The sequence below is a fragment of the Lynx canadensis genome, chromosome C2, assembly GCF_007474595.2.
Source record: "Lynx canadensis isolate LIC74 chromosome C2, mLynCan4.pri.v2, whole genome shotgun sequence".
Lineage (NCBI taxonomy): Eukaryota > Metazoa > Chordata > Mammalia > Carnivora > Felidae > Lynx > Lynx canadensis.
The window spans coordinates 25200584-25223682 of record NC_044311.2 but is presented as its reverse complement, the minus strand read 5'-3'; the positions used below and the strand labels follow the sequence as shown (position 1 = coordinate 25223682).

At 49.9% G+C, this 23099-nt stretch overlaps 1 protein-coding gene across 1 annotated transcript in view; it reads right to left on the bottom strand.

Annotated features, from left to right (window-relative positions):
• The window catches only part of RFTN1 (raftlin, lipid raft linker 1), a 207215-nt gene that overhangs the window by 1974 nt on the left and 182142 nt on the right, over window positions 1–23099 (bottom strand). The window contains 2 exon segments of the mRNA XM_030328896.1: window positions 9144–9225; window positions 12007–12110. Coding sequence (XP_030184756.1) covers window positions 9144–9225; window positions 12007–12110 — 186 coding nt within the window.

The following is a 23099-nucleotide window of genomic DNA, read 5'->3' as shown; positions in this document are numbered from 1 at the left end:
CTACGCAGGCTGTGGGCTACCAAGCACTGGGCCCACACTCTCACCAGATCTCCCAGATTAGAAGGGCACAGAACATGGGGCTGGCCCTGTGCCGTGTGCCCCACCCTCCTGTCCCAACTCAGAACAACTCCAAAAGGCCATCCCAGTTCCAGGGCTCCCCCGGGGGTTGGCTAATAAAGCCACTGTTGTGACTGCATCGTAGCCTGTCTTTCCCCCTGCCCACTCCTGTGCCCTCCTTTCCCCACAGGTGTTCCCCGGGGCAACCCCCCTAAAAATTCCTCCACCCAAATCTATCAAAGGCTGCTTCCTGGGGAGCCTGACCTGCAGCAAAGCATTTCCCCATGTGGCAGGGAAGTCAACAGAGGCTTAGAGAGGACAAGGTCGCACAGTCAGTAATAGAGCTGGACAAGAACGGGTCATGTGGAAGATGTGGCGTGAGACTTCCTGAAGAGTCTCTTCGCCATTCAGCAGCCATTCAGTGGCCCAGCGTTCTCATCTATACAATGGGACAGTAACTCTAACCTAAGTCAACGTCAGGCAACTTGGTTTTCTGTAAAGACAACGTTGGCGATTTTTTCTGGGAAAGGCAGATAATAAATATTCTAGGCTCCGCAGGCCATATGGTCTCTGTTGTAACCATTTGGCTCCACTGCTGTATCGTAAAAGCAGTCATAGCTAATATGTCACGAATGTGCGCGACTGTATTACAATAAAACTTTATCTACAAAAACAGGCGGTGGGCCGCATTTGGCCCGGGAGACAAGCCCCCGTTTGCCAAGCCCTGCCTTAAAGGGTATTGATGTGGATTCAATCCGTGTGATGCGTCTTAGCACCACGACAATCCATGTGAATCTTGGCACACACCTGGGATATAATATACCAGATACGCTGCTGCCATGACTGACACTAGAAGTCAATTCCATCAGGTCAAGGCTGCCAGCGGTCTTATTTATACCTGTATCCCTGGAATACAGCATAGAGTCGGCACTCAAAACCTACTTGTGGGGTGAATGGATGGAAGGACGACAGAGCCCACAAGCCGAGCTACTCCTGTAATTCCAGAGTCAAAACCTCGCTTGGGTGTAGTGAGGAGGTACTGGTGCATCTAGACATTATTTCTGGTCGCTTTCCAGAGAGAGAAACTAATTTAAGGAAAGAAAGAGGGAAAAAATTTCAAAGTCCCGCTGAGCCTGCTGACTACACGAACTGCCCCAGAGGAAGCCAGTTCGAGAGCCTGTGCGCTGGGAATAAATCTGGGCAAATGAGCTTGAGCAGAGAGGGAAATATGAAGGGTGTGGAAGAGAATACTTGGGTCACTGTGGTTACAAAAGAGGGATGTGTTCTGTGCGCGAACAGCCCAGCAGAGACTGTGGCCTTCTTCCACACCCCAAACATACAGGGTGCTCTCAGTCTTCCTGAGCAAAGATCCCTGTGACCTCTGCCATCCTGAGGGGTACCTATGCCCAGTATGGCCCCCACCTCAGGGAGGGGCAGTCCACTCAGTGGGGCCTGGGTCCCCAGTGCTCAGAGTCAGATGCCAGAGACCTGTGCGTGGTAAACACTTAGGAGGGTGACAGTCACAAAATCTTGAGCAGGTACCAAGCCCGGTTGTGAAAGACACAAAGGACGCGAGAGAAGCCCCCAAAGGAGCGAGAGCTGGGCAGGTGAGGCCAGAGTCAGGACCCCCGAGGGACAGAGTGGTCTCACCAGGAAGAAGAGCATCATGGGACTAATCTGGGGCAGGCACAGCTCTGTGAGGACGGTACCATAGGGTGAGTTTTAGTTTAAGTTCCCACGATGGTCACTGCCTTCTATTTCAGTGGCACCACATAGTGTCACCTAATAGGGAGTTGAGGGTTAGGCACTCTGTGACTGAGAGAAAAAGTAAAGGAGTTTCACTGCTGACTCCTTGCTAGGCTGGAGGGGGAGCCCAGGAATGCAGCTGCACCATCGGTGGAAAACGATTTCTTAAGGCTTCGCCATGTTGTAAACAACCTAGTGCTTTGCTAGGAGAAACCAAACATGTGCTACAGGAATTTTTTTTCTTTTTTTTTGTTTTTAATCTGCCACCTTTGTGCAGTTTTCAGTGGTGGAGCCCTATTTCCTCGAAATATCCGCCTACTCGCGGGGTTCTGAGATTGAACACATCATGGGGGTTCTTGGATTTAAGAGTTTGGACAACACTGTAAATGTGAATATTTCATCAAAGTAGAGAAAACAGAAAGAAGTACCTGTTGAGGTTAGGCTTTAACATCCATCCTGTCCTCCTCGGCCCTGCCCGCCCCCCAAGTCCTCAGATGAGTTCACCTATGGTGTTGGATGGGTTTCCCCGGACACTCCTGTTTGGGGGTTCTCTCATATTACACCTGACAGACTGACAGACTTCCCTCTGGGATGGTTTGAGCTTCCTGCACCCAAGCCATAAGCTCCAGCAACGGAGCCCTTGTGCAGGCGGGGTGACGCCTCAGACCCCTGCCCCCGTGGTGCCCACCTGGGCAGAGACTGCCACGCACACATCTCAAACCTCATACCCACCAGGGCAGGATGCTGACTCCGGACCTGAGGACCACTGCTGCCGCCCCCAACGGCAACCTCCGAGGCTCGTGGGCACGGCACCATCGTGGTTCATAACTGCTGCCTTGTCACGGGCAGCTGCTGCTACGTTTTATTTCCAATCAAAACAGAAGAGCCTTTTTAAAAAAATCAATGTCCCCAAATTATTATCTGCATTTTGCATGTTTTTAAAAAATTTTTTTTAACGTTTACTTTATTTTTTTGAGACAGAGCATGAATGGAGGAGGGTCAGAGAGAGGGAGACACAGAATCCGAAACAGGCTCCAGGCTCTGAGCTGTCAGCACAGAGCCCGACGCGGGGCTCAAACTCACGGACCGCGAGATCACGACCTGAGCCGAAGTCGGCTGCTCAACCGACTGAGCCACCCAGGCGCCCCTGCATTTTGCATGTTTTTAGAAACAGGCCAGGTAAGCCGGCCTGTATACAGTACTTGGAGAGGAAGCCAGCTATCAGGCAAGTCGGAGGAAGCTTCACTTTTGCCAATAAAGTGGTGAGATTACTTCCGGTGAAAGGTTCTAAATGCTAAAAAGTCAAAGCATGATAGCATGGTGGCCCAGACCTCCCGTCACATGTCAGTCAGTTCTGGCGCTCACGAGCCATCTGTCCTTGGGCAAGTTATTGATCCCTCCAAATCTCAAATTCCTCATCTCTGAAATAGGTGTCTGCCCCGCCTCTCCCCCTCTCCCCGCCCCCCCGCCCCGGGGCTGTGCTGCACCTCGGGGGCCCATCCACGCTGTAGTGGATGCCAAGAGCCCCCTCTGCAGCTGAGCAGTGCACAACCCTGGACGATTCTACCTGTGCCACATTCTAGCCTCGACTCTTGTCTTCTAACGCAAACCCAGCTATTCTCTCAGCGCTGCTCTTGGTAACTAAACAGAACTTCCATGCCTCTTCTGGAAGTCCAGCCACATCTAGTTTCCTGTAGAAGATCACATTTTGTTGATTTGCTATAATCCGCCAGGAGAACACCGGCCGCTTTCGCCGGGAACCAGCCGGGGCTGCTGGCATTGAGCTGGCGAGAACTCTCCCAGCCGTTTTCTGTCCTTCTTGGTCATCACAGGGAAATCTGTCAAGCCAAATGCCTTCTAGGACTACACTGTTTTCTGTGTCCCCAGATGGGCTGTGGTGATGTCACTTGTTCCCCAAGCTCCTGGGGGGGGCACCCCTCCACATCTGTCACGGGTGCTGCAGACAAGTCCCGAGGAGGTCCTGACTCAACTCTTCCCTTGTCCTTCTGTCCTTTGTGGGGGCATTCTCATGAAGCGGGGAAGTAGCAGGGGCCAAAACTCAGGGTCTGTACCATCTGAAAGCGAAACGTACCAAGCTGTGAAGGCAGACTGCTGCAGGGTACCTGCGGAGGAAAGTACAAGCACACACCGAGGTGCCTACTGCGTATCTCACGCGGTGGCAAGGTTCCCATTTCCCTGAATTCCCGAAGCACTACTCTCACAATCACTGTTAGCACTGTTGTACAGATGAGCACACAGAGGTTCAGAGAGGTTGAGCAACTTGCCCAAAGTCACACAGCTAGAAAAGAGCAGAGCTGGAATTCAAATGCAGGTGTCTCTGGCTCCATCCACACTACCCTTCCAGCTTCTCATTCTTGGCAGACGAGAGGCTTTAGGCTCTTGCTGTAGAGGCCAGGGAAGAGAGGAAACAAAGGGAGAGGACATGCACCTTTGGAATGGTTAGCCCGACACGTAAGGGCCTCAGCTTTCAGACAGTACAATGTTAAGATGCACCTGCTGGGTCAGGCACTTGACTCATTAGGCCGAGTGGTTAGCTAATGGAAGTCAGATTTAACTGCCATTAAAGATACTTTGTTTTGACTTAAAAAAAGATCTACACTGAAGCCTCCCTGACAGGCCTATTTTTAAAAAAATCAATAATGATAAAAATTGAATGGCAGTCCACAGGTGAGCCAAGAAAGGACCCTAAACTACTCCCCTAAGACATTGGCCCTCAGACTTGAGCAGACGTCAGAATCATCTGGAGGGCTCCTGAAACCCATCACTCGCCCCATCCAGCGTGTGCAACCTGGAGAGAGGAGGGAAATTTTGCATTTTTTTTCTAACTTGTTTTATTTTTTAAAATTTACATCCAAATTAGTTAGCATATAGTGAAGCAATGATTTCAGGAGTCGATTCCTTAATGCCCCTTACCCATTCAGCCCATCCTCCCTCCCACAACCCCTCCCATAACCCTCAGTTTGTTCTCCATATTTATGAATCTCTTCTGTTTTGTCCCCCTCCCTGTTTTTATATTATTTTTGCTTCCCTTCCCTTATGTTCATCTGTTTTGTCTCTTAAAGTCCTCATATGAGTGAAGTCATATGATATTTGTCTTTGACTAATTTCGCTTAGCATCATACCCTCCATTTCCATCTGCATTGTTGCAAATGGCAAGATTTCATTCTTTTTGATGGCCGAGTAACACTCCATTGTGTATACATACCACATCTTCTTTATCCATTCATCCGTCGATGGACATTTAGGCTCTTTCCATACTTTGGCTATTGTTGATAGTGCTGCTATAAACATGGGGGTGCATGTGTCCCTTCGAAACAGCACACCTGTATCCCGTGGATCGATGCCTAGTAGTGCAATTGCTGGGTCGTAGGGTAGTTCTGTTTTTATTTTTTTGAGCAACCTCCATGCTGTTTTCCAGGGTGGCCGCGCCAGCTTGCATTCCCAGGAAATTTTGCATTTTTAACAAACTCCCAGGTAAGGCTGATACTGCTAGTCCACGGGCCACAGTGTGAGAAGCACTGAGCTAAAGAGAAACACAGCCCCCAGCTCTGTCCCCCATGGAGGGGTTTCTTGTCTCCCTCCCATCCTCACCCGGGCTCCCTTCCTAACCTGGGCTTCTCCTCCTCCTTTAAGCTGAGGATAATCTCGGGCTTTAACAAACAACTGTTGTTCCAGATCCCAAGGCTCAAAAAGGCCACCCGTGGGACAGTGACAGCTTTATGGGTTGCGGATCTGAGGGGAGGTGTGTAACATTCAGATGCTTAAAGGCAGGCGGCCCAGCCGGGAGGACGGATTCCTGATCTCGAGCGGTATCGGGAGAGCCTCTGAACAAGTTAAGCAGGCTTCCCAAGCCAACGTGTCTGTGGCACTCGGGCGTGCCGCCCGCTGGTGCCCATACCAAGAAGGATCCAATGAGCCGTCCATGTCAGCGATAACTGCAGAAGAGAAAAAAATCCCTCACTTTATAGCAGTGTGTGTCCAGAGCTCCGAGTGGCAAGGGCTAATGGATTTAATTCGCACATTTTAAAAACTGTCCGTTATCTGCCTGCACTTCAAGGAGCGTTAGCTGGAAGGAAGACTTCTGGTGTGGCAGAAATCACCTATTACCTTGGAAGGAGTTTAATTATTTGCTTTGAGAGCCACACTCACACACACACACACAAAGAGGCTTCTTCCAAATGCCGAAAAAGTCCTGATTGGAGAATTTCCTCCACTTTGCTGATTAAAAGAGGACTCAATATGCTGTGTCCTTGCTGTGCCAACCTTATGGTCCCTCTTCTTCGATTTCAACCCATATGTAATAAGAATGTCCTGGGCTCAGACGTTTCATTACTCATCTATTGGTTCAACAAATATCTGTCGAGTACCAACTAAAAGCCAAGTACTGGGCATGTAAAAGTCAGGAAAACAGGGCTTTGCTCTCATGGAGTTAATGTCTGACTCTATCAGCAGAGGATAAACCAATGATCACAAATAATTCTAGACCAAAAGAAGAGTTCTGCAAGACAGGAATATGGTTATTCCCAACGTATTACAAAGGAAGAGAGCATCTGAAGCAGAGGTAAGAGTCAAAGCAAAGGCCCTGTGGCAGGAAGGGACACAGAAGAGCATGAAGGCCACAGTAGGTGGAATGCAGAAAATGGGGGTGATGGCACAAGAACTAAGAAGGGCCAGATCACACACAGTCCTGTGGATATCGCACTGTAGATTTCCACCTTTATCTTAAGACTCACACAAAGCTTTAAGCAGTGGGGTGACATGATTCAGTACGCTTTTTTCTTTTTATTGATTGATTGATTAAGAGCGAGAGCAAGCAGGGGGTGGGCAGAGAGAGAGGGAGAGAGAGAATCTCAAGCAGGCTCTGTGCTATCAATGTGGAGCCTGATGCAGAGGCTTGAGCTCAGGACTGTGAGAGCGTGACCTGAGCCAAAATCAAGAGTCAGACACTCAAGTGACTGAGCCACCCAGGTGCCCTGCAATATTCTTTCTTAAGGATCACTTTGGCTCCTGATGGAGAATATAGTTGAAGGGGAGACCTGTTACCAGAGGATTAGAGTTGTTGAGGCTTGTGATGGCGGAGAGAAGGGGAGGGATTCAAGTTTCTGTCTTGAGGATGGAGTGACCACGGCAACAAGGAGATGAGGAGTCAAGGATGAGCCCTGGGTGGGTGGGTGCCTCTGGACAGTGGAGGTGCCCTTGTTCTAGACAGGGGGAGGGGGATAGCCAGATCACAAGTCGCTCTGAGATGCTGAGTAGTGACGGGGCACGTGGAGCTGGGTTTTGGGCAGAAGCGAGTCCGGAAAATGCAGGTGTAGGAGTCATAACCTCGGAGGTGGGGAGTCAGATTTTTCACTCTGGGGATGAGTGAGATTTTCTAAGGAAGAGATTAGGGAGTGAGAGAGAAATGGGGCTGGGTTTGAACCACCTAGTGGAAAACCAGGATGGTGTGGGGTCAGCGCCAAGAAAAAAGGTGCTTCAAGAGGCAGAGGGCAGCCAACAGCATCAGTCCTGCGAGGGCTCGATGGAGTTACTGCCATGAACGTGGGGGCACCCAGACCTCAGTGGGAGTAGGATGCCGACCTGAGTCAGCCGCGGGAAGACTGGCCAGGACGATGAAAGGGGGACAAGCCATCAGGCTGTAAAGTCCCCTCTCTGGGGCTCTCTGCCCGTGAGGCGACCTCTCCAGGTCACACAGAAAACAAGTGCTGGGCGTGAGCCAACCCTATGAATGGGCAGGGGATAAATAAGTCCTTCAAAAGAGAAAGCAGCCGCCCAGATGATTGCGGCTGATTGGGGCGCAAGTTTCTCCTGATCACGAACTAGAGGACTCCATCCTCAGGACTTTCCTGACGGAAGCTGCTCCACTTGTTACAGCAGCTTTAAAACTCTGCCTCTAAAATCTCCTGCTTGTCGCCCTCTGTGAGCCCCACAGCCTTTGTACCAAAATCAAACCACACGTCTCTCCTCTGGGATCCAGAAAATGCAGCACCACCTCCCTCTCTTAAGGGCAGAGCTGGCGTGTTTTGGTGTTTGATGGAGGCCTCGCCTGTGCTTTTGTTGGATGTCACTGTGAATGCACGCGGTCCCCAGGAGCCTGGGGCAAAGCTGCAGCTGACAGTGGTCCCGGGAAGATCCATCTTCCAGCCGGCGGCTGACTGCTCCTGGTGGTTAATGGTGGCTTCAGCGGTTGCCTTCTGGTCCTCGGCTGCCGTCACCTGTCACATTAGCATCTTGGAGCGGAGACAGAGACCTTCCTCTGCATTCTACACCATCTGGCTTCAGGTCGCCGTTTCCTTGGCGTTCCTCCCAGGACCCTCCCTCCCGCCCCCCGGGTTTGCTGGCTGGTGAGGGGCTGCTACAATCTGTCCGTTGCTTGTTGCTCCTGTCCAGGCTCCGTGTCCAAAGGACGCGAGGAACTAACAGGGGAGCACGTGACGGTGCCAAGCGTGAGGAGCGGGGCGGGTCCACCAGGCTCCGCCAGGCAGCGCTGCCTTGGCCAGCAAAGGTGGCTCAAGCTGGCTTCGGGTGACACCTGACTTGGGCTTTGACACACTGACTCGCTCATCTCTTCCTGAGTAAATGGTGAAACGCCCACGGGAGAATCACCCACCAGCTGGGGCTGGGAAGCATCAGAAGTGTCTGACACAGGGGAAAGACTTGGGTTTGACTTCTGGAAACATGGGAGAATTTCTGAGAGCAGCCACAGGCTCTCAGCATGGCTGTTTCCAGGCCGGTTCACGCGACATCCAGTGAGGGAGAAAGGCCCCTGGCCATCCCCTGGACAGCCTAGCCCGAGGGTCCACTGCCACAGACTGCGGCTGGTCTCTGTCCACACCAGCCGCTGCCACTAAGAGGCCCTCGGGTCGGGGCACGCCAAGAAGGAGCCCTGGCAGGGTCCCTCCGCCAAAATCACCAAACTTCTGATGTCCTGACGGATCCAACGGGCTGCGACCAGAGCTTGTAATGAGATGAAGATTCAGAGAAGCTGGGCATGAACTCAAGCCATCCTGCCCCCTGGTCAGATGGCAGCTGACTTCATGCCCCTATTTTTAGTTTACTGGGAATATCTGGCCTACATGAGTGTCCAGCAGAACTGTTCCACCCCACTCTCCAGCCCGACCGCAGGACAAGACCCTCCAGTGTCCCCATCTGTCCGGCTTTGGCAGCCTCGGGTGTGATTCAGTTTGCCGCAGGGCTCAGGCGTTCCTCTGAGAGCCCCTGGAAGTTGGAGCTGACTGCCTGCTCAACTGCTATAGAAAATTCACTTGAGGATGGAGCCCTGCTAAGGAAAACTGGGGAAGGCAATCAAAGTCACTTACCTTTGATTCCTTCTTCTTGATTTTCTGAGGTAGACACGGTCTCTGAAGAAAGACAATCTGCTTGGTGGATACATTCCCCTCCCTGTAACACATGCAGAGTGGAGAATGAGTTGTTATACCTGGTGGCGGTGGGGGGGGGGGGACCCCAAGCCTCACAGATGTTTCTGTCCCTAACTTTGTCAAGGCTGACCACCTACAGAAAGGAAAGCTGCCACCAGACAGTGAGAGGTCAGGAACCAAGCAGCAGCCCCCTCCCAGGCCATCCCCGTCTTGCTTCCAGAGGGTTATGCTGGAGGCTCAACAAAAGCTTTGTGGGTGTCCCTGCCATACCAGCTTCGTTGCTGGAAACTCTCCTTCCTTCCCTCGATGTGGAATAACAGCTGGCATCTTGGCCAAATGATGATAAACTGGCGTCTTTAGTGAATCTCAAGAGGTGGGAAGCCTCTTCCAAATCTGTCTTTGGTAATGAGCCATGGAGAGGTCAGATTGGCCCGGGATGGGTGGTGAGCTCTGCCCGCCGGCCAGCCTTTACCGAACAGCAGGCACAGAGCCTGGCTGAGCAGAGGGGAGGGCCGTGTGCCCGATTCACCCTCGTTGGCAGCCCTCGCCAAGGCAGCCCGGCTCCTGCAGGCGCAGGTGAGGGGCGCTCAGGAGGGCCGCTCTTGTTTAAGGCGCAGTGAGCACGCGTTCCTCTCGGACCCCACAGAGCTGCCCTCAAAGATGGCAGACGTGTTTGTGAAGGTCACTGTTCTCAGCCCTGCCTCTATCTTCTGATCACTTTCTTAAATCTCTCTTTGCAAGTGTCTTCTCTGCTGAGGCAAGCGTCACTGCGTGGAATGTCAGAGGGGAAGGTGGGAGGAAACGAACGTATTTTGTGCTGGGGCTGGGCTGGGTGGTTTCACACACCATGGCTCGTTTAAGCCTCACCACAGAGCTCCAAGGAGTGGGAGCCCACCGCCTTCACAGTCAGGACACAGAAGCTCATTTAAGGAGCGGGCTTGGGATCACACAGCGAGGCTTCAAGCTCAAACCTGCCTGGTTCCATGTGCCCCCCACTCCACCGAGAGGTGGCATGTAGGGCACAGGGAAGTAGAGGACTGGGGGGGGGGGGCGGTGACTGAGCAGGTGTGAGATCTGAGATGGAGACAGAGACACCTGTCAGCACCCTCTGGGTTTAGAGAGCTGGGGCTTCGCGTGCAAGTCCATTCTCATCACGACTCTTGTCCTCTGGAATGGGTGGTGGGGTAGGCATTCTTCCCTCTTACGGACAAGGAAACTGATTCAGAGCAGCTCTGGGACTTGACCAAGACGGACAGTTACCAAGTGGCAGGCTCAGGACTCGGGTTCAAGTTTTCAGGCCACAAATGCAGGGTTCTTTCTACCCCTCTGCATCACCCCATACCCACAGGAGTCTTGGCCATGAGGCAGCATGGAGGCTCCCAATGGCCCAGGGCCCAAAGGTGCTGCAGACTAGCCCCCCGCAGCGTGCAGTGCCCCACTGTAGCCCAGTGTCAGGAGGGAGACATGATGAGAGCCCAGATGCGTTCAGGGAGGGACCCTGGAAGGCACTGATCATCACCATCATTCTCACCCTCAGTCTAGGCTCTGCAGCTGCACCGCCCTGCTGTCCCCCCAGATCGCCAGCCTTGCTTCACGCTGGCCATCACCCTGTGAACACGTAGCAGGACTCGGGGAAGGTGGGACACTGAGGGTCACGGGAGGGGGCATCCCTACAGGTCAGCAAAGGGGCCGCCTGGCCTAGGAGAAGTGCCTGACTATGCAGACTGAGGTGCTAGTCCCCGGTTCTGCCACTTACTGTCTGTGTGACCTCAGGTATGTGACAGAGCCTCTCTGAGCCTCAGTTTCTTCATCTGCAAAATGGGAATCCTATCTATGCTTATAATCCCACAGGATAGTTAGGAGGATTAGTTTAGATACACCCAAAATACAGATGGAAGGCCTTTCAGGGTTAGTAACACCAGGACCAGCCCGTGAGCTGAGGGGATGGTGGGCTGAGCTCAGGTGGACAAGTGTCCCTAAATGTGAAACTCTAAGAAGTGCCTCAAGCAAAGGGCAAGACTGCAGGTCTTTTTTTTTTTTTTAATTTTTTTTTCAACGTTTTTTATTTATTTTTTTGGGGACAGAGAGAGACAGAGCATGAACGGGGGAGGGGCAGAGAGAGAGGGAGACACAGAATCGGAAACAGGCTCCAGGCTCTGAGCCATCAGCCCAGAGCCCGACGCGGGGCTCGAACTCCCGGACCGCGAGATCGTGACCTGGCTGAAGTCGGACGCTTAACCGACTGCGCCACCCAGGCGCCCCAAGACTGCAGGTCTTTACCTCCTCTTTGTGGGACTACTGACCAGGGCCCAGGGCTGTGATCTTGGCTGAGTCCCTTCAACCTCCCTGGCCACGTTGCCTCGCTGTAAAATGGGTTTAATAAAAGGATTCCACCTTCTAGGGGTTTTCTGAGGACTAAATGAAATTTTACGCGCAAGGCACCTATCCAGGCCAGCACAGGGCACACAGTAGGGGCTCAATTTCTTTTGCACCTCAAAGCCCTGGGGCCCCTCAACCCGGGGGCTCATCTTTGACATGCCTGGCAGTAATGATTCACTGGCCAAGGCTCCCCATGTGGGAAGAGGGGTGCCGGGGAGCGCTCTGTGGGGGTGGTGGTTGAGAATCTGAAATCCTGGTTCTGTCACTTCCTAGCCAGAGAATTGGAGTGACCCCACTAGCCTCACAGACTTGTCACAGGATTAGATAAATTATGTGCATGAAGCACTTACTGGGAGCAGTGTGCAGCACAGAGGAAGTGCTGAATAATGATAAGAAGAAGAACAACGATGACTATTATTGTTACCTGGTTGTCTTGACAACGGGAGTAGGTAGCACACAGGTGAGCTGCCAGCCATAGGCCGCCAGGGAGTTCAGCAGGGGCACGTAGTCTGTCTGCACTTCGACACCCTGGGGGAGAGAGGCCACTGTGAGGGCTGCGACCGCACCATGTCAACACCGGAGTGACTGAGGGGGTGCTGTTCAGTAAAGAGGCGGGGGGCGTCCTGCAGCCTGGAGGCCCGGCTCCAACGACGCTTAAAGATTTCAGAGCCAAAGTGCCAACATGGGATTTCTTGCTGGGCCCCAACTCAGTCTGTGCAGTCGGCAAGGAATTGGAGCCAAAGGATTAATGCATTCATTTGGGTTTATTCTTGTCTGGACAACTAGCCTCCTGTGAGTTTCACTGGAGAAGTGCAATCACCTTGCCTCAAAGCCATATTCATGACACCACACACTGGTGATTTCGGAGTGTGTCGTGGGGCGTTAGACGGCATTTCATAAGTGATCATGTCGTTAGCATCATCCAGTCATGGCAGCAACAACACACACACACACACACACACACACACACACACACACACGTGTGCTCACGCACACACCTGCACAGAGGGAGCTTCACCTGTTATACATCCTTCCATAAAGGGATAAATGAGTTCTGCCCGTGTTTTCCGCGTGTGTCTGAGGGGGCTAACTTGCCTTTCAATTTAAAAACTCAGTCCTGCCACCACAGACGGGGGGGGGGGGGGGCGCCCTAACTAGAGGCCACTGCCCTGGGTTCCTCGTGCTCTCTCAAGGCAGCAGGCCTGATGCCTTACTCCTGGCTCCCCACTGACACTGGAAGGTCAGCCCCCACCCTGCCCTGTGTGTACAATGGACTCCCCATCCCTGTTAGGCTGGCTTCTTGTAGTTGGCCTCAGAACATCTCAAACCTGTGTCCAGACTCTTTCCAACCGAGGCAGCCGTGTGGATGCATCCAGCTAGTATTTCAGAGTGGTGGGTACAGAGGTGAATGAAGGCACGGTCCCGCTGCTAGAGGTCACAGTTCACAGAGGCAACAGCACCCACATGCAAGTAATGGAAATACAGAATGGCCTACTGGCAGGGCCACGAGGCTTCGAAGGTCAGCAGAGCGGAAGGATACCAGCCATGGTCAAGGTGGGCTTCCTGGGGCCCAAGGGCCGGGCAGAGAGTTGACAGAGTGGGGGAAGGGGCACCCTGGGGGAGAAAACTCCAGCATATACTACAGAAGGCCACACCGGGCCTAGGGCACCGAGGAAGGTGGGCTTCACTTGGGGGAGGCACTGCTCAGAAGGGAGCCATTGGTGGGAGTGGCTGTCCTGCTGGAGGCCTTTTGGAAATAGAACCACTCATCTGGCTGCTCTGGGCTAGGGGGCTGGAAGACAGATGAGCCCTACCTCTTCAAATGGCTTTTCATTTTTTTTTAATGTTGATTTATTTTTGAGAGAGAGATAGAGCGTGCGTGAGCGTGCAGGTGCAAGTGGGGGAGGGGCAGAGAGAGAGGGAGACACAGAATCCCAAGCAGGATCCAGGCTCCGAGCTGTCAGCACAGAGCCCGACGCGGGGCTCGAAGTCACAAACCGCAAGATCATGACCTGAACCGAAGTTGGGGTTCGCTTAACCGACTGAGACACTCAGGCGCCCCTCAGATGTCTTTTAAAACTCCTGTCACTGGGCACCCATCCCACCATGGCTACCAAGCCACCTGAACTCCTGGCAATGAATTTATCCTTTGGGAGCCTGTTTCCTCAACTGTAAAAAATAAGTCTTGGCCTCTGACAGTGGTTCTCAAAGTGTGGTCTCTGAGTCAGAGACATTGGGATCACCTGGGAACTTGTTAGAAATTCAGAGTCTTGCAAACTGCCCCCTCCCCGGAGACCCACCAGATCAGAAACCTGGGGGTGAGCCCTGGAATCTGTTTGAAGGAACCTTCTCAGTAGTTCTGATGTGGCAAGTCAGAGAGGTACTGCCCAGAGAATCAATTAGTTCTCTTCTGATGACAGTGAAGAGACTGCAATTCTATGGCTGAATTCCATCAGTTGTTACCTCCGAGCTAACGTTCCCCATCCTTCTCCTCTTGAGAAGGGAAAGTAGAGGGTTCTGAAAGGACCAGATCTGTAAAGGATTTGGGGCGAGGAAGGGGAGAAGCAGGGGAGAAGGGGAGTGGAAGGATGGGAGGCTAAGGAAGGGGAAGAAAGGAAGGGCCTTAATAAAGGAGGGGGAGCAGGAAGGGAAGGATGGAAGGGAGGAAAGGAGAGAGGAGCACAGGTATAATCACTTGATGGGGGGAGGCGGTCAGGAGAGAACCCCGTTCTGACCCCTTCTCTGAAGCCCCCACCCAGCCAAGGGACAGCAGATGACCCAGTGACACCCCTTTCCGCCCAGCCCCCTGGGCACAGCTAGCTAGCTGCATCCCTCCTGCCAGGCATGGCCCTCACCACCTGCTGTGGCTGCTTTATCCTGACAACCCTGCCCCCATCTCTGCATTCCCGATTTCGAGAGGGGAGGGAAAAAGTGTTAAATCCACACTCTCGAGCTTTGCGAGGTTATGATTACTTGGGCCTATCAAGAATAACCTTCCCACTTTATCAAGCACTGTGACAAACCCGCCACAATCAGACAGTAGCCATGGCAACCAGGACAAGCTTTGGCGCCTCACAAAGCCCTGAGTGGCAGAATGGAGTCCTTTTATTAGTGACTGTGCCCTGGCCGGCCGGGTTCTCTCCGGCGGGCACCCAGCACAGCAAGACAATGGACAAACCCCTGCTGAAGCCTGCCTGACCTGCTCAGACAGGCCTCACACGGCGGCCTCTATTTTGCTCTGTTTTATTTCATTCTGTCACTATCTTAAAGAGAAAGACAGCAGGATTTCTCCCCAACAGTTTTTCCCCTCAGGGTAGGGGATGTCAGCCAGAGGGTGCAGAAGCAGAAAGACTGAAAGGAAAAGAGGAAACACAACAAAACATAACCCTGCTTGACAGAGCTGACGGTTCAATCTCAAGTGTTAATATCTGGCCGTCACGTGGTGAGTTGAAAAGTAAAATACAAATGGTAGGGGGTGAGGTGTCCCACTCTGCCAGACTCTCCCACTCTATTGGGGATGGTCTTGATTTAATTAATGTTAAATGTGATTTTCTGTAAGCATCTATCAAAGCCTGTTTGCATATTATCAATACTGCACGAAGACGGCATTTCTAGAATATGACACGAGCCCCATGCAGTGAGTGCAAGAGGCTTTCAAGTCCATTAGCTCAGGAAGGTGGTAGAAAACCTATCCGAATGGAGGCTCCCTTTGATCTGCTTTTCTGTGACACTCCAGTGAGGACAGAAAAGCACAAACAGCACTCCAAAGACAGCCTGCTTATCAAATGGAAAGGCATTTCTTTCTGGAAGTCGGAGCACAAATTTTAATTAACTCTCCACTCTCCTGTGTGGATCCGTAATCTCCGATCACACCTGGAGTGCTAAAAAAAAAATGGAGCATGTCCTGTGGTTTTTCAACGTGTATAAAAGGAATTCATTTGTATTTATGGCTCTTTTTTCCTTTGTTCCCTATAATTTCTCCAGTGGTCGCCAATCAACTAAGGAAACAGACATTGAACACAACCTTCCCTTACCCTCCAAAACTCGTGACAACAGAATGCCGAGTTTACTAAGAAATGCCTCTGTCTTTTAATCATTTTTAAAGACCTTCTGTGCAGGCAAGTAATCAGGAGGTAACACACTGGTCCAGTGAGAAAGTTTGTATCCTGAATGTCAGCCTGCTCTTCTCTTTTCTCCCGTTTCAATCTGTGGAAGCAATCTGGGAGAAACGCAGTTGCAAAGAAAAGACTTGGCCCCTTCTACATGACTGAAAATGAAGAGCGGAATTTAATTTCCCATAACTGAAAAGTGTGCAGGGCCAGCTCTAGGATGCTGTCTGTACCCGAAAACAGTGACTAAGGAATGTTTGCCTTTGTTCCCCAAAGCCTTTGGGCTGGGACCTCACCTTTCATGGAGAGGGCACGTGAAGGCACAGCCCTGCAAAAACACGTGTGTGTCTTTCGTAAAATTGCTGCCAAAACACTGATGCCCAACGCTTATTGGCATGGTACGTTTATACTACTGTTATCAGTTTTAGATATCTTTTGATTTCCTACCATGGGAAATAAAGGCTTAGCATTCCCATACACTTCTCTTACTTCCTGTTAGTGTCCCAAATGGTCATAGTGTAATTTTAATCAAATCAAAAGTCAGTGTTTGTGTTATTACAACTTGGCAAATATTGCTCAATGCCGGGTCAGGTAATGCACTGTGACTATGCCTTCTTTTTCACACGAGCCTTCATTTTTCCTGGAGTTAATCATGTCCTCACTTTTTTTCTTCATGTGTCTGGTTGTACATGAACCCATCACAAATTTATTCCATATGCTCAACACCTCTATTTTATGCTCATCAACAAATAGCCCATGTGCCTAACTAAATACATTAGTTCTATTTTTTTCTCCATCAGAGACATCACTTCTGGAGCTTTCTGAACCTTTGCTCTAATCCTGGTCTGGCTGCTTTCCATGCTGGGTTCTTCTCCTACTGCTATCTAAGGCTCCTTCTTGGTTTCCTTCACATTTTGCTAGAGTTCATCCTCCAGTGGCTAGGAAACAATGTCCTGGAAGTCATTTGAATCCATGAGTTCATAAACATGTCTTTGTCATCACCCTTAACTAACAGTTCAAATACAGAAGTCTGGGTTGAAATCTATTTTTCTGTTCCGATTTTTCAAGGACTGCTCTACTAGCTTCTAGAGATCAGCCCTGCTATTGCGAAATCTCTTTTGATTGCTAATACTTCGTAACCTGTTGTGCTTTGTAAGATTTTAGGATATTTTTCCCCATGAAGTTTCAGCTTTTCACAATGTGCCTCAGTGTGCGTTGTTTATACACAAAGGGCTGTATACACTTGATGGCCTTGCCATCTGAGGATTCTTGTCCTTCAGTTCTGAAAAGTGTTCTTTTATTTCCCCTTGATAATTTTCCCTTTCTCCATTTTCTCCCTTCTTTTTGGATCTTCTAGAAGTCAAAATGGAGGATTGATATTTTCATTTTATTATCCCTCCCCATCTTCTTACTCTTTTTATTTTACCTCCTGAAAGATTTCCTTTACTTTATTTTTCAGCCTTTTTATTACCTTTTTAAATTTCCTGCAGCCCTACTTTTAAGACCCCAAAGCTGCCGAGACGGGAGCTAGGGACGTTACTACCACATGTAAGGACTTTAAACCAATGCCCCAAATTGTCAGCTCTGCAGTTCACTCTGCACCATTCCATGGTCATTTATGCTTTGGAAACCAGAGCCTTTCTCATGTTCTGCAAGAGAAAATGGCTCCTTGTACATTCAGGTTGTAGTTTCCTGTGCTTTGTTAAACAAATCAGCATCCCTCTACCCACCTTCTATTTTCTAAAAATGTGTTGAAATCATTCCTCTTCTACTTCTCTTCTTCCAATCTTTTTGTTCTTATGGATATCTCTATCTATCTATCTATCTATCTATCTATCTATCTATCATCTATCATCTACAGTCAGTTTTCATTATCCATGGCAGCTTGTTCTGTAATGCTGCCACAAGAATTACTGAATACTCTGAACCAATGCTCTGGGGGAAATACAGAGTTGGGTTCCTGTGAGATACTGATGACAATATCTCATCACCTGATCAGTGCAGAACCTTGTGTTATGTGTATTTCTGTTTAAAGACACCTTGTTTACCATATCTTGTTGATTACCTTTGAACTCATGGACAACAGTGCTAGAACTCAAGCCTGAACAAAACTTACCTAACACATGTATTTGCTCTGTAAGCCACATCATAGCCTTCTTGTGCCTAGGAACACCAGATAGCACTTCAGCATTAGGCTTGGGGCCACTTTAAACAGCAAAAGTACCAACAAAAAGCACAAAAATGTGAAAAATGTGGCATTAAGCAGACTCCAAAAAGGACACTTGTTTTATAGTAAGAGAGCTGAAACAAGAAGGCAGAGATCACCTTAGCTGGGAACATGAATTTTGGCAACGCAAGTTTTTTGGCACTCTATATGCCTGCAAATGATAGTGAAAGCACCAGGAGTATTGATTTGGGGATTATAAATAAATTTAAGCAAGTAGGATTTGCAAATATAGAGTCCATGAATAATGAGGATTGACTCTATCATCTGTCTACCTACCTATCTACCTATCATTGATCATTTCTTTTGTGTCATTTCACTGGGATTTTTCAGAAGAAAGCAAAATTGGTGCCTGTATCCAACTCCTCACATTTAACACAATTTTATTATTTTAATTTTAATGGCCCTACTGGAAGTCTTTCTAGCTAGCTTAGAATCTGGAAGCCATAAAGTAAAAATAATAAATTTGGTGACATAAAAACTCTTCTGCATGGCAAAAGACAAACTAGGTAAAGTCAAAAGACAAAAGACAAGATGGGAAAACATTTGTAGCTCCTATTACAGACAAAAAAGAAAGAGTCCCTTAAATGTGACAAGAAAAAAAAAAATCCAGTAATCCAAGCTTTAAAATGCATACAGATAGGAAGAGAGTCACAGAAAAGGAAATTCACATGGCCATTAAGCACACAAAAAACCCACCAAATCTCACAATAAGAGAAATGCAAACTAAAACTACCAAGATAGATATTTTCACCTATCATATTGATAAAAACCCAGAAGTTTGACAACCACTTCGATGACAAGACTGTGGGGAAGGAGGCATTCTCATACATCGCTGGCAGGAAGGCAAATTGATTCAACCTCATGAAGAACAATTTGACAGTATCTCTCAAAACTGCAAATACGTTTACCCTTTGACACAACAATCTCACTTCTGGGAATCGATCCTATACGTATAAGACATGACAAATGTACAAAGTTATTCACTGGAGAACTGTCTGCAATAGCAAAACCCTGAAGATCACCCAAGTGTCCATCAATATTAGACTTGGTAAATTAAATTGTGTTTTATGCACATGATGGTTTGGGGGTCTGGGTACGGGCTGGTCACGTGTTGAACTAAGGCACGCAGGACAAGGAGGACAATGAGAAGGAGTGAATTCCACTTTAGACATGCTGAGTTCAAGGGAGAGTGAAAGGTAGGTTCAGGAGGGAGCTAGATACGATGGGGCCTGTGGTAGAAAAGAATATGCCTACTCAGTCCCCCAAATACATCTACATCCTAACCTGTGGGGCCTGGGAATATGTCACCTTCCATGATAAAAGAGATTTGGCAGGTCTGATGAAGTTAAGGATCTTGAGATGGGAAGATTATCCAGGTGGGTTCAATGTCATCAAAAGGGTCCTATGAAGAGAGAAGCAGGTGAGGAGGGTAAGGGAAGGAGGTGGGGGGTTGGAAGCAGAGGCCAGAGTGACTGGCCTTGAGCAGGATGGATTCTCTAAGTTGAAAAGTCAAGGAACAGATTCCCTCCTACAGTCTCCAGAAACCACGCAGCTCTCCCAACACCTCGACTGCAATCTCTTAAAACCCATTTTGGATTTCTGACCTCCAGAAGTGTAAGAGAATACATCTATGTTGTTTTAAGCCACTACAGCAGCCACAGGAAACTAATACATCGTTAAAGGCAGGGAGAGGTAGGATGAAAACAAAGAACAGGAAGGGACACAGCTAACGCTCGGACAGTTGCAAACTCAAGGAGCCTTGAGGTTGGCTGAGGACAAGCTCGCCTGGTGAGGAGGTGAGCAGAAAATAAATAAAACACAGACCAGATGGGGAGAAATCAGCTCTTGAGCACCCAGGGTGGGAGACGGGTTTAAGGAGAAAAATTCACACCATCAAACGTCATAAGAGGGCAAGCAACACAAAGCCTGAGAGACTATCTCTGGAGTGGACAGTGAGGTCCTAGGAGACCACAGCCGAGGACATTTCAGGAGGGAAGTGGCAGATGGCGAGAGGTCGAGCATGTGGTTGGTAGTGAAGATGAGACAGGGTGTAACCATGGTCTCAGGAAATGTGGGTTTACCTTGACTGTGCCTGGATGCCGCAGGGACCCCGGCCACAAGGGCGTGTGGGGAAGAGTCATCCCTCAAGTGATGGAAAGCAGCGACCCGAAGGCAGGGCCCGAGGGAAATGCCACGGGACGGGTCATCTCTGTTTATCCAATGGCAAGTGGGCGCTATTAACATTGGGGGCAGTCTTGCAGGAAACTCAGCGAGTTCTTCAGCATTTCCAAGGGCAAGGCTAGTCTCATACCGCTCTTCATTTACGAATCTCCACACTCAGCCAACCTGGTTCTGTGCTGAGCACCTGGGAAGCTACGTGAGCCTCTTCTCCTGCGGCAGGAGATCCTGGGCTAGGGGGCGTGGGGAGAGTAACAAGTTCCCCCACCAGATGGAAGCCACCATGAGCTGTGCTGGAAGGACAGAGGCGGGAATGACTTGCCCCTCCGTTTGCTCTGGAGAAAGTGTAAATCCCTCTGAGGCCAGCTGCAGCAGCCCTGCCTTCCAGGCCCCCATCCTCCCCCGGGGCCTCCTGCAGGACCACAGCCCCTGCCAGCAAGAGGGAGGGGCAAGGACGCCAGGGCCGGCTGGAGATGTTGTTTTCCTCTTTGTTTTACACACAATGCCCCAGAAAAACATTTTCCTGATATGTAATTAGGCCAACATAATAGAGTCTAAGAAAGCAGTCGGTCTCATTTTAGACAACTTTGGCTTTCATAACGTTCAAAGAGAATACGTTAAAAAAAAAAAAAAAAAAGCTTAGTTCTCAGATGTAGAAAAGGGGGCAGATGAAATCCACGCAGTGCAGAGTCTAGTCTTCCCATTCCAAGACTCTTTACCCACGCCTGCTGCTTAATTCACATCTTTGCCTGATTTTCTCCACCATGCAAGAAAGGCAACAAACTCTGGAGCCCTTGGAGAGCCCGACAAAATAATAATAGTCGTTATTGTTGTTTGAGATGCACTGTTTGCAAAAATGGCCTCAATTATTACCTCCCTGCCTCCAGGCCTCTTTACAACATAACTCTGCATACAGAGGTAGAGTCCATTTCTCCACCCCTTGAATCCAGGCTGGTCTTGTGATTTTCTCTGACCAACAGAATACGGTAGACGTGACATTACGGGAGTTCTGAACCTGCGCCTCGAGAGGCCTTGCTGCTTCCACGTGCTCTTGTGGAACCCTGCCTATGCTATGGGGACATGCCCGGGCTAGCCTGCTGGATGATGTGAGACAGGTGACCCAACCAGCTGGCAGACATTTGAGAGACGCCATGTTGGACCTGCCAACAGCTGGCGAAGCACGAGTGAGCCCAGGTGGGGTTAGTCAGGCCTCGGCCAGATCACCGGAATCATCTGGCTGATCTGTGGACTCACCCGCAACAATTGTTACCTTAATTCACTAAGCTTTGGGTGTTTTATTCCACAGTAGAAGCTAACTGATCCACTAGCGTTATTCTAGGAAGGGCCGAGCTCAAAGCTGGCACACCCAGCCCTCATTTTCTCCATGCCAGACACATTGTGACCTTGCATGACACCTGGAGCCCTGAAGTCTAACTTATGATAACCTACGATGAGGCCCGGCACTGCCACTGGCATATCCTGGGAGGGAGAGATAAAAACCCCCACTGGGGAAGAACATCCCAGCTTGAGACACTGCTCTGGCTTCTCCTAAAGAACAATACACGCCAAGCTGGCAGGAAAACCAAACCTGCATGTACAAGATAACACTCCCCTGGATTCTGGGACCAGCAGGGTGATTTGGTCCTGGTATGTGTGGTTTTCTCTGAAGTCACAAACGCAGAAGGCAGGAAGGGGTTGTGGGGTGGCAGGAGACGGCACGCCGTACCTACTCTCAGAGCTGTGTGCCAACATGCGCCTGCCTGGGCAGAATGAGAACAAGACGCGTGTTACAACGTAGGACTCGGGGATTACGCCGGAGGGGATGAGGCCGGAGGTTTTGAGGTTAAGGGGGTGACGGCTGGGCAAACCCTGGCCGTTAGTGGGGACAGCCGCTGCCACAGTTCTGAGTGCAAACAGTTAAGCATCTACATCCTGTTGGCTGCTCAGCGGGACCTCATACTGTCGCAGCACGGGGCTTACGGCCTCCAGAAGCTGACATTTCACACACATACAGAATGCATCAGGGGTGAGCATGTCCTCTCCGGCAGACCTGGAAGCAGCTTTGTTTGATAACAATTAAACGAGAAACGTTTTCTCCATCCAGGGACTTGCCAAGTGCCTCCCACTTGCGTTGATGAGTGAGGAAATTAGGCTTTCAGGAGGTAAATGGGATTTGCCACTTTATTACTCCCTCTTCAGACAATATGTGGTGGATGGAGGGTCATTTTCTAATCCTCTTTCTTTCTTGTTTTTGCACCTTATCTACTACCTAGAAAAGAGAGGATTTAAAAAGAGCTTTCCCACAGTATATCATTAAAGGTATTTACTTTGGAGTTGGGAGCCCCAAAGTTTGTCAGCAAAAACTCAAGAACTTTTAAGACCACATCATTTACCACCTTCCTCCACAGTAGAGTCCCGACACCTGACCAATAATCGTTAAATGCTAACCCAGAAAATGGCCCTGAACAAAGGTTCGTTCAAAATCTTAACAGAGGAGGAAACGGAAGGAAAGGATTATTCCACTGTCACTGTGCAAACTAGCAACAGACAGAGCTACACAAAGCTCTGTGTCTTGGTGTGTTGGGCTATGCTGGCCTTGGGCTCACTCTGAAAAGACGATGCTGCGGAACGCACAACACAACAGATTTTCTCTCCCTGACTATCTCCACCTGGTAAATTCAAGATGCCACATTCCCACTTCGGCATCCGGTCAATATTCTCTTCAGTCAATTTTCTCTTCACAGTGACCCAGTTGTCACCATCTTGTTGCTATGGTTACCATGATTCTAACTCAGCCATCTCTCCCCATGCTCCCCTCTCCCTCGGGCCAAATTATGTGGCACTAATCCCACAGCATGTCCTCTGAGGACCCTGCTCCTGCTAAGGGGACTTCTAATAGAGCTTCCAGCAAGAATATACAACCTTCAGGACACGTCAGATCCCTTGACTGTCCAGTACCCCCATCCCAGGAGTCCTTCCATTCTCTCTAGCTCCCTGCTCTAC